This window comes from Peromyscus leucopus, chromosome 16_21 (genome assembly GCF_004664715.2).
Source record: "Peromyscus leucopus breed LL Stock chromosome 16_21, UCI_PerLeu_2.1, whole genome shotgun sequence".
NCBI classification, from domain to species: Eukaryota; Metazoa; Chordata; class Mammalia; order Rodentia; family Cricetidae; genus Peromyscus; species Peromyscus leucopus.
Window position 1 is genome coordinate 39,181,747 of NC_051084.1, and position 12,229 is coordinate 39,193,975.

Below are 12,229 nucleotides of genomic sequence, written 5' to 3' on the forward strand. Positions count from 1 at the left end.
CTTTCTTTTCCAAGTCACTTTTGGTCATGGTGTTTATTACAGCAATAGAAAGCAAACTAAGGTAACCAGTATAGAGTTTCATTCTCAAAATTAAAAAAAAAAAAATTTACTTTTAACAACATGGCAGGTCAGGGTGATGGCCTAGGTCTATGATCCCAGAATTCAGAAGGAGGCAGAAAAAACAAAAACAAAGGCAACATGGCAGAGAAGAGAGTCCAACCTTCATCTTTCTAACACACACACACACACACACACACACACACACACACACACACACACACGAAAACACGAAAGTGACTGGAAGGGTTTCTGGGGAAGAACAGCATGCCTAGGACATCTGGAGGTAACAAGAACAAGTATCAGCCTTCTGGTGGCTGCTACCTTGGTCCCCTGTGACCTACTCTGCATGAGACACTGGCAACTTTCCCCAGGAAGGTAACCACCATCAATCCCACCACAGGCCAGCTAACTGGGGAGAAGCTGCTTCGGCCTTACCCTCGAAAAGAAGCCACTGTTGTGCTGCTGCTCTTGGACTGTGACCACTCCTCCAAAATCCACATGTGCTCCAAACCACAGAGCCGTAAGTGATCTGGGCACGCTTGCAGCTCTGGCACTAGAAACAGCACTTGCACAGGCTAACGCTGCCCTGGGCCTGTCACCATGTGCTGTGCACATGCCTACACTGTGTGCTACAGCTCTACCACTGCTCCACAAACCCCCGGCCCAGACATCTTGTATATCACCAAAGTGAGCTAGCTGATGCCCTGAGTTCTAGAGTCACTGTCACTCCACATGTCTGACGTCTACACCAGGTCCCCCAGCCACCCCACAAAGATCACTACCATTGCTGCAGCAAACATATCTGTGAATCCATTCCTGGAGCGAAAGCGCCCAAGCACAGTGATGCTCTAGACCTGGGCTCTGGGGCTAGTCCATGAGTGTCCTCATATACTGCACTAGAGTCAAGACAGATGCTCTCATTCATATTCTCTCCTTGGAGAAAAAGGAAACCAAACAGAACTGAAACAGCCCTCACCATCCCTCAGACACCCACAGCCATGGCTGCTGAGGACACTCACAGACTGTGCTGACACCGACCCCAACTGACACACTGCATGGAGATTGAGCTGCTGAGCCTTCACCAGAGTGTGAACTGGATACTGGACCCATCACTATATGAAGATGCTTCCCTATTGAACCTTGCCTGTCAGATATACAGCCATCAACATAAAGCAAGAACCATGAAAAGCCACAGAAACTTGATACAATCCCTCAGGAAATATAAATCTAGGTGTATGACCAAAATTTTAAAATAAATGATTAAGGCAGTTAATCAAGTTATAAGAGAACATAAATAGACATGTTAATGAAATTAGGAAAATAATGTACAAATAAAATATTCAACAGATGGATTAAAATTATTAACAGGAAGCCGGGCGGTGGTGGCACACGCCTTTAATCCCAGCACTCGGGAGGCAGAGCCAGGCGGATCTCTGTGAGTTCGAGGCCAGCCTGGGCTACCAAGTGAGCTCCAGGAAAGGCGCAAAGCTACACAGAGAAACCCTGCCTCGAAAAAAAAATTATTAACAGGAACCCAACAGAAATTCTGGGCTTAAAAATAGAAATAATCAAGATTAAAAATGAAACAGCACTAGCAGCCAATGTGACAAGTCAGAAGAAATTAACGGTGAACTCAAAGACAGGACATTTAGAACTACTGTTAGAGAAGAAAAAAGTGAGGAGGAATGGAGGGCTGCAGGCCCCTCCGGAGAAGAGCTAACATTCACTCTGCAGGGGTGAGAGAAAAGGCAAACCCTCAAGAAACACTGACTAAAACTCCCCACTTCTGGGGAGAATATAAACATCGAGATAGGAACTCTGCAGATCAAAACTGCAATACCACTTCACTCTGATAAGAAGAGCTACCATTTTATTTTATGTATGTATTAATTTTGTATTTTTTTATTTCTTGTTTTTGAACTCTTCCCTCTACTTTTCCCAGTTCCCCCCTTCCCTTCCCACCCAGACCCACTCTCTTTTTGTCTCTCATTAGAAAATAACGGGCTTCTAAGAGATAATATTAAAAATATGACAAAATAAAATATAAGATAAAACAAAAACTATCACATCAAAGTTGGACAAGGCAAACCAACAGAAGGAAAAGAGCCCAAGAGAAGGCACAAGAATCAGAGACCCACTGATTCACACACTCAGGACCCATAGAAAGACTAAACCAGAAGCCATAATATACACACAGAGGACCTGGTACAGATCCATGCAGGCCCTGTGCATGCTGCTTCAGTCTCTGTTGCGTTCATATGAGCTTTGCTTATGTTGGTTTAGAGGGCCTTGTTTTCTTTGGTGTCCTCCATCCCCTCTGGCTCTTAAATTCTCTCCACCTCCTCTTCTTGGGGTTCCCTGAGCTCTGAGGGGAGGTTTGATGGAGACATCCATTTAGGGCTGAGTGCTCCAAGGTCTCTCTCACTTTCTGCATAATGTCTGGCTGTGGGTTTCTGTATTTGTTCCCATCTGCTGCAGGAGGAAGTTTCTCTGAAGATGGCTGAGCAAGGCACTGATCTATGAGTATACTATTTTTGTTAAGTGCTTCAAACACTGAAAGATACAGCTACCAAAATGATATAACAAAGCCACTTACATGCATATGCACCTGAAGTATATTTATCTCCAATAGATATCTGCACTTCCATGTCAATGATATTGTTATCAGTTTAAAAGACTGCCAGAACTATAAAATGTGGTAGTAAACCTCATGATAACCACAAAGAACCAAATGTAATACACAAAAGATAATGGAATTGTAGCCTCAATACAGAAAACCACTAACTCACAAAGACAACAAGGAACAAAGAGCCAGAAGAGAATTGCCAAAACGCCAACATTAAGTACTTACCTGCATAAACAGGAACTGTGAAGCAGTGATATAATACATCAGCTAAGTTCACCAAAGTATCGTTTCACAATGTCTATGTATCAAAAACATTATACTGTATTCTTTAAGTATAATTTTAGTCAACAATTATTCTACAATAAAGCTTAAAAAGTCTTTGTAAAACTTTAAAATAGAACTATACAACAAAATAATAGCTGGTGTTAAAAATGAGCTGCATACCAAATGTCAGTGAGGATATGTAAATACTGAAAAACTCAACACTGCTGGAGTACATGCACAGTACTACAGCCACACTGAAAAAAGACTTTAATGGTTTCCCAGAAAGGAAAATGCATCCTATGACTCAGGCATTTATTCCTAGATATTGATCCAAGAAATAAAAACATATGTCCACACGAAGACTTATATAGGGAAGAGCTTAGTGGCTTTATTTATGATAGCCCCAAAGTGGAAACAGTGCGACTATCAATGTGCACACCCACACAACAGAATACAGGTCAGCAGTCAAAGAGTATAAATTACACACAACATGAATACATGAAGACCAAACCTCAAAGTAACTACGCTGAAGGAAAGGAGCCTGATTAACAACATATACAATACAATTTCATTGGTTTAAATGTTTAGACAATCCAAATACCTCTATGCCTGAAATAAAAATCAATGGTCAACTAGGAATCAGCAGCATGTGGGAAATTACAGAGGGGCAAGAGGAGACTTAGAAATGCAGAATAAGGCCAGAATCTTGACTGTGGTAATGGTTTTAAAGGTCAAAATTTTCCAACCTTAATATATAAAATATTGACATTTTAGTGTAGATGTTTCACTTATACATCAATAAAAGTTTCCAAATCAGCATACATCAGAAAAAAAATCACCTAAAACTGCTGAGAGGGTGCACAATGCTACCCTACAGAAGGAGGGTACTGCAAAGCAGAACCACACAGCAAGATCCTACACCAAAAGGAACAAAACACACCCACTCTACTCCAGATTATTACACATCTCTCCACTAGAATATTATAAGACACTAAAACGTTTTCTAAGACAAATGTTTTCTAACAACACAGAAATTCTATGGGACAAAATTGAAAAGGCCAGATAGAAAGGCCACAGGCTGAACTCAGTTACACAGGACACTTCCATGCTACACATGGACTGATTTCTTGCTGGAAGCAGTTCTACACTAATCTTTTTCCATGGGTCATAGAGTTATAGGTGATTTTAACCTTTTATTAGGTATTTTTACATCCCCAGGTTTGCTTTCTTGTTTGTTTGTTTTGGTATTACTTTCATTTGTGTGTGTGTGTGTGTGTGTGTGTGTGTGTGTGTGTGTGTGTGTGTGCGCGCGTGCGTTTATAGTAATCTTATAAGGAAGTTTTCTAAGGAAAAGAAGGGAGTTTGAGTAATTATCTGTCCTGACAAGTGATTCCAACTCTGCACCACTAGTACTAGGAAGATGAAGGGGAGAGTCTGGGAACTCGTATGTGGCCCAATTATCATCTGTAGATTAGATGATATATTTCACATTCATACCAACTAACATTTTTCATGTTTATAGATAAAGAGAAATTCAACTCAACTAAAACTTGAGTAGCTTTGTTTCACATCAACAAACAGTAATGGAGAACCTCAAATGCAGAGGTTTCTTCCTGCCCACACACTGCTTTAGTGGCCTCTGCCACTATACCATTGAAATGGAAGAGCCAATCAATTTACTCCTATGCTGGAAACCATCCTTTCCCTAAGTTTTCAAGTATGGGCTTTGTTAAATTGTTCAGGCCTCAGAATAGAATTCAAAGTTATAAAAGTAAATTAAACAGTAAAATACTGAGGTTCAATGCCTCAGTTCTCAGAGGGCTGTATAAAAACTGCTTGATTAAACTTGACGTGTTGCAAACTTAAGGTTAAAATGAGTATAAGCTTATTTCCTGGCTGAGTGATTTGGGGGACACCATTACATGCTGCTGAGGTTTCTACAACTGCTTCCTATGAGTTCTTTTCATAAACTGAAGATAACAGATAATTAAATTTTCATTATTAAATGTACTATAAAGCAGAGCAATTAAGTACAGCAAACTGTTGGTTGTCTAACGGCAACGTAGTTTTTACCTCAAGGAATTATTCTCTGCTTTTTGTCTGCCAAGTTCACTTTCGGTATCCATTGCCTTTCTTGCTAATGATTTCATTTCTTTTTCCACAGTGGTTATGGTTTCCTTCATCAAAGTCATATTTGACATTTGTTCCATGCGTTCATCATCAAGCTACACAAGCAGAATGGCAAAGTTAACTACGATCACTAAGTAGCCTCATTGGTCTTAGCAGTGGAGACAGACTCCTACAAACTGCAGCTTATGGCAGAATCTGCACAACTAGACAATCAAGCAGGGCAGACTGGAACACTGTAGAAGGCTTTCTAGATAAAGTATTATAGAACAGGAATAACAGCAAGTCACTGCATAGCTTTTCTACAAAGCCCATCTAACTCAGTATTATCAGTCCACCTTTCTCAATCTGGTTCAATTGGACTATTTACATACTAAATTTGCAAAAATATTTTGTTATCTAAGATTAATACATTACATATAGAGTAGGATTATGAAAATAAAATCCTTTTTCTCTTGTCTGTTTTTTACTTATTATAACAAAATACCTCAAATGAAGTATTTATCTGTACACTCAAACCTTAACTGTTTATGTACCTGGAACACTGCTAACATGTATCTGGAGCATCTCGAATGCTTGATATACTCATATTTGGCAAGATTATCTTTAACAGAACAGGGAGATGAGAAAAACTGAAATTTTAGACAAGTGTAGTGGTACATAATGCCAACACTTAGGAGGCTGGAGCAGCAGAATCATGGGTTCAGAGCCAACCTGGGCTACACAGTGAGACCTTGTACCCCCCCTCTCAAAATAAGAGGCAATTAATGAATTAAAAATCCTGAGACTACATCCTAGCAATAAAAACAAAAAATGCTTTGCAACCAAACACAACAAAAATAAAAAGCTTCACTCATGTTTCTAGAGGGAAATAACTAAATGAAAAGGTAACATAGGATTATGAAAATAACACATCATACACACCACCGTAAGTATTTTAGGACTACAAACACAACCTTAGAAAAATAAGAGAATTCTTGCTAAGACAGCAAAAGAGAAAAGGGGAAACTATGGGGAGTAGAGCCAAAGAGGTTTTGTTTTACGTTATGAACTGTACACTCCAGCTCCTCTATCCTTTGTTCCAAGTGAGCCTTCTCATTAAATGCTGTCTCCTGAGCAATCTGTATAAAACACAAAGCACAACAAAGGACTTTCAGTGTCACCGCACTTGTGCTGTACCTGTGAAACAGACAAACTCATTGCACACCTTTAGCCTTTCTCTCAGACTGTCTCGCTCTGTGGTCATTCTTCGTAAGTCAGTGAAGGCTACATCTCTTTCCGTCTCTACCCGACGAAGAATAGCATGTGCTGTAGTTGATTTAGGAGACTTACAGCTTTTCATCATTTCTCTTCGAAGTCGAGCAATTTCTTCCTGTGCCTATGATAAAAATACACAGAACTTAAAAAAGAACACTTTAAATGACGCGTGCAGTATCTTATATCCAGTCAGTTAAAATAGAAACCTGAAATAATATGCAAGCAGCAATAAAACAAAGAAATGGTAGAGCTTTTATTTTCAAGAGTTCACAAATAAGTGCAAGCAAATCTATATGTATGTATGCATTTGTGTGTGTGAGTGTGTGTGTGTGTGTGTGTGTGTGTGTGTGTGTGTGTGTGTAGCTAAGAAATAGATTTGATATATTCCACTTGCCCACTTTGAGATATAAATTTGAATTCAGCACAGCTCAGGTGGAATACTTGTCTAATGAAAATTCCACAGTGCTTATCTTTCTCTATATTTGCTATATCTATACATGCTATTGTCTTGGATACATTTGCTCTGAAAGAAAGTTCCAACAGTCCTTACTCACAGCCCAACATAGTCTCTGAACACTTGTTAAACAGTCCTGAGGCCCCAGACCCGTTGCACATCTACAAATGATTTCATATCCCACTTTGCTTCCTGACTCACAGTTTTGATCATTATCTACTCAGGGGTCTGCCAGGTTCAGAAAAAGATACAGTTTCTCAATATCTACAGCTTAGCCTTCACCACATTTCTCAGTGTTTTCTAAAATCTTCCTAACTCAATGATAACTATAGTCTCTCATGCCGCATAGTGTCCCTTCCCCGTCTCTTTCTACTCTCGTTCCCAGCAAGCCCCCCTCACCTTCATCATGTATAGTTTTCTCTTAGCTTGACCATCTGTCATCTCGCCCTACTACCCCCATCTACCATACTATGTCTTCTCTCCTTTGTCAGGCTTTTTCTTTTTAAGGGCAATCTCTACACACTGCCAACTACATTCACACAGTCGCCCCAGGGTAACCCGCCCCTCTCCCTTTAGCCACCAACACTGCAAAACCTGAGCTGTATATATAAATAAATAAATCTTTAAAAAAACAAAACAAAACAAAACAAAACAAACCTCTTTAGCCGGGCGGTGGTGGCGCATGCCTTTAATCCCAGCACTCGGGAGGCAGAGCCAGGAGGATCTCTGAGTTCAAGGCTAGCCTGGGCTACCAAGTGAATCCCAGGAAAGGCGCAAAGCTACACAGGGAAACCCTGTCTCGAAAAATAAAAAAAAAAAAAAAAACCTGAGCTGAGGAGCTTACCAACTGTAACGAACTTTTCTTAGTTCCTGTTCCCCATAATTTTCTGGCAGCATCCACACTGGTCCAGGACCTTTCTTCTTAGGCCCCTGTTCTCCCTTTGTGTCCTTGTTCTCTATCTTTCAAAGGTTCTTCCGTGCCTCTTGAAGATTATATCTTGACTTCTCTGCTCTGTAAACGCCTTCTCATTTACAGAACTCATTCATTCTGAAGGCTCAAAACTCACCTCTAAGTAGATGACTTCTAAAGCTGCATATTCAGTACCTGCCTCTCTCCCTAATCCAGTTCCAAATGTCTTGCTGCCAGGTAGCAGCTACTATCTGAATGTATACCATCTTATTCCACCTTCCTGAACCTTCCCCCCACCAGATTCTACAGGCTTTTATCTTGAACATAAATAAAGAGAAATGAGAGTCTCAAATGATATGGTTTTTGTCATTAATATGTTTCACTTTTATTGTTTTGTAACATGTTAAGGATCAAAACCTAGGGTCTGTGCATGCTAGCAAGCACTCCATCAGTGAGCTACAACTTCAGCCCTGACCTCATTTCTTATTCCAAAAATTAAACTTTTTATGCATGTATATACTCTTTTATGAGATATAAGGATGACATATAGGTGTGCTCGTACTTTTTTTTTTACTAGAAATATGATACCTTTCATTATGAATATCTTGAGAACAGAGCTGTGGATATAGCTTAGTGGTAGAATACTTGCCTAGAATGTACAAGTCCCAGCACCATAATGAAAGAAAAGGAAAAAAGAGTTTCTTAGGAAAAAATTTCCAAGTGTTAGATTAATTTGATTGACATATTTAATTAGGGTCATAAAACTTACAGAAGAATTGCAAAGCTCTAAAAGTGACTACAATTACTTATACAATCTTTGTACTTACACGCTTACCTGCTCATAAAGAAGGAAGGTCTTGTCTCTCTCAGATGTAAGAACCTTGACATTGCCCTGGATTTCTGCCAAATGACGTTCATATTTTTCCAGCATACATTTCAGTTCTTCACGGTCTCTTGTTGTTGACTTCAAAAGCTCTACATCACAGTTTGCACCCTAGAATTATTATTTAAGATATCTGAATTTCTTCTTGTTTTATTTTTTTCTTTCTTTCTTTCTTTTTCTTTTTCTTTTTCTTTTTTTTTTTAAGACAGTCTCATGTGGTCGAAGCTGGCCTTGAACTCACTATGAAGCCAGGACTAGCCTTAAATTCCTGATCCTCCTGCCTCTGCCTCCCAAGCGCTGAGAATAAAGGTGTGCATCAGCATTCCTGGCTTGAAACCCTTTCACTTATGCTACTAGTGAAACACTACGGTAGTGGCAGTGCACAATCTCTACTTAAGGAAGCCTGACTACAGAATAAGAGAAAATAATGTCAACAACAAAATTACCTCTTTTACAGCTTTATCTCAAATTGCACTAAATTGGTCTAATTATCTCCCAACCACAACTTATTCTGGGAATAAAGAACTAACTTTGTTGTTCACTGTACCATCAAAGAGATCTGTCTCCCAACCTCTTTGATACTGTAATTTATACAAAAATCAAATTAATTATTTCCAAATAAGATAAATCAAAGAATAAAATTCAGTACTTGAGAAACAAACTAAGAGATTAAAAAATTTCCTCCAAACCTACCCGAGAAGTTGGAGATGGGCGTCGTGGACTCTTAGATCTATTTCTGATCATTTTTCTCAAATTCTGAGCTTCAGTTTTATAATAATCTCTGTCTGCTTCTAAAGTCTTGACAAAGGAATCAAGTCTAGAAGGAGATTTATTTTGTGCTTTTTCAGTCTCTAAAATTATCTTGTCAAGGAGGGAAAAATTAAGCAATTATTTCATACTTTTATAGCACACTTATACACAATTTATAGCACACTTTCACACAATTATAGCACACTTTTCTAAATAAAAATACAAAGGAGTCTTCAAAATATTAAATTTGGCATCAAAAAAATAGAACATCTAAAAACTTATTCATTAATTATTTTTAAAAAGCAATATACCATTTTAAAAGCAATTTCACCATTTTGATGCGCTTTATTTGAATAAAATATTACATTTACTTAAACATTTTGAGAAGAAAATAGAGATGTGTATATATATATACTAGGAATTTCAGACCTGAACATGCAGACCTGAAGCAAATCTTATAAACAGAATGCCTGAGTTTGGAAATCTTTACATGCTACTTTACAAGCACATTCCAGTGTCTGTATTTGTGCAACACTCATTCAATGAATGGATATGCTAATGAGTCCTGGACACTCAGATGCTTCCCATGAACTCCCATTCACATGGATATATTTAGAAACGCTTCTTTTAAAATGTGTTTTTATATTTGGTTTATGAATACTGAGAAAAAGTTGACATGTTTCAGATAGTGTTTTATGTATTTTAAATGGAAGATTAAAATGTTTGAACAGAAAACTTTTCATTTCATAGAGTTAGTTAGAGAAATAAAACATCAATGGTACTAGGTAACAATTTAAAACAAAAATATTATGAAAGGCATAAAATTTAAAGTATAGAAAACTGTACCTTATATATTGAAAATTAAAAATTAGGGAGCCACCATTTTAAACCTAGTAACAGCCAAAACCAACCAAAAGTTATTCTCAACCTCTAGGACAGCAGTTCTCAACCTGTGGGTAGTGATGATCTCTTTGAGGGTTGAATGAATCTTTCACAGGGTCGCTTAAGACCATCAAAAACCACAGAGATTTACATTGTGATTCATAGAATAGTAAAAGTACAGTTATGAAGTAGCAACGAAAATACTGTTATGGTTGGGGGTCAGCACAGCATGAGGAACTGCGATGCAGGGTCGCAGCACTGGGCAGGTGGAGAAGCACTGCTCTAGGAGAATGGAACGCTGATGAAAGGGAGGCAAAAAGGCACGCTCTTATGGTGAGGCTGCCTATAAACCTGTCAGTGGATGTTAACGTTAGAAAACAAAATGCCTTAATTTTTCACAAAGGCATGAGTAAAGAGTATATTAATTCTTTTAGTAGCTTACTAAGTAAAAAATGACTGCTTACCATGTATTTATGAAAAACATACTCACAGATTTAAGCCTTTTAATTGTATCTTCCAGTACTGTTATATTATTTTGCTGGCAAATGAGTTCAATCTGAAAAATTAGAAATTCTATTATTTATACTGAAGATGCCTAAACTGATTTCACTGGAAAGAGTATTAAAAACGAAGCCATTTAAAAATAAAGGCATACAGACAATATTTTAAGGACCTTCAATGGTAAAAGAACCCAGATGAAAAAAGTGGTTCCTTGACCCAATATTTTTCATAAAATATTAACTTACTATATTGTACCAAATTATTCTCCATTAACTGGGTCAAGATGTTGGCATTAATTACAATCCTGAAGATTATAACAGGAAAGCAATAAGACTGGAGTAACATGTTCTCAAATTGCCCATTCAGGCTCCTTTCTCTTCTCAACTATTTTATGCCTTCATTCCACCCAACCCACAAAACACTTTGCATCAATTTTATGACACTGAACATTTACTCAGTTTTACAGTACAGTTGTCATCTGTAGCTATATATGTAACACATCTATGTCATATGTTTCAAAACAAGTGACTGTTTTTATGACAGATAAAGCTCTGCTAAAAGTCAGTAAATAAGTTCAAAGAATGCACTTATAATTCATTAACATCCTCTCATTATCCTAAACTAAAATACATGTGCTACATTTTAAATTTGAATTTTCTGGAACAATTACTTTTGCTAGGAATCAAGCCCAGGGTCTCATAAATACTAGTTAAGAGTAAAATTCAATACAATCCCAGTCCCATTTTTCTTAATTATCCTTCTAAGATCCCTCTAGAAGTCATACTGAAATTTATAAAATATTAAGAGGACTTAATGTTTGGGACATAACTTATAGTTGTATAATCTTATGTACAACTCTGAATCATTAATTTTCATTGTTTTATTTTATGTTACTGTGATGGCTATCCCTGGTTGTCAACTTAACTACCTCTGGAATTAACTAAAACCCAAACAGATGGGCACACCTGTGAAGGATCTTTCTTAATTAAACCATTTGAAGTGGGAAACCAGCCCTAGATCCAGATCTTTGGAGATGGGAAGATACACCTTTAATCTGATCCATACCTTCAAGTGGCAGCCTATATAAAGGACACGGAAGAAACAAGTGTTTGCTCTCTGCCTGCTTGTCCCTACTCTCACTGGAGAGTTCATTCCTACTTCTTCAGGATTCTGGCATATACTGAAGACCAGCAGAGGCATCCAGCATGGTGGACTGAACAGCTACTGGATTCTTGGACTTTGCATTGAAAGACAGCCACTGATGGACTAACTGGACCACAACCTATAAACCACTCTAATAAACTCCCTTTCTATATATAGGTCCATCCTATCGGGTCTGTTCCTCTAGAGAACCCTGACTAATATAGCTATTATGCAGACACTAAACAGATATAAGCCTCATATAAAGATGTGTAAGGATTTTTGTTCTTTGTGAAATATAAAAACTCAGTAAAACAGGATATCCAGTATGATACTTCCTCAAAAAAAAAGTGTATGTATATATCGTGGCTAACA

General features: G+C 38.0%; 1 protein-coding gene across 11 annotated transcripts in view; it reads right to left on the bottom strand.

Annotated features, from left to right (window-relative positions):
* The window catches only part of Tsga10 (testis specific 10), a 103,834-nt gene that overhangs the window by 65,579 nt on the left and 26,026 nt on the right, over positions 1-12,229 (bottom strand). For 7 of the 11 annotated variants that reach the window (XM_028865704.2, XM_028865707.2, XM_028865705.2 and 4 more), the window contains 6 exons: positions 10,704-10,769; positions 9,275-9,442; positions 8,534-8,692; positions 6,285-6,455; positions 6,121-6,198; positions 5,024-5,175 (listed from right to left, as the gene is read on the bottom strand). In XM_028865704.2, the coding sequence (XP_028721537.1) occupies positions 5,024-5,175; positions 6,121-6,198; positions 6,285-6,455; positions 8,534-8,692; positions 9,275-9,325 (611 nt within the window). In that variant the 5' untranslated portion in view covers positions 9,326-9,442; positions 10,704-10,769. Of the gene's footprint in view, positions 1-5,023; positions 5,176-6,120; positions 6,199-6,284; positions 6,456-8,533; positions 8,693-9,274; positions 9,443-10,677; positions 10,770-12,229 lie in introns of all 11 variants that reach the window. The other 4 variants (XM_028865706.2, XM_028865708.2, XM_028865709.2 and 1 more) reach the window with 3 other exon arrangements.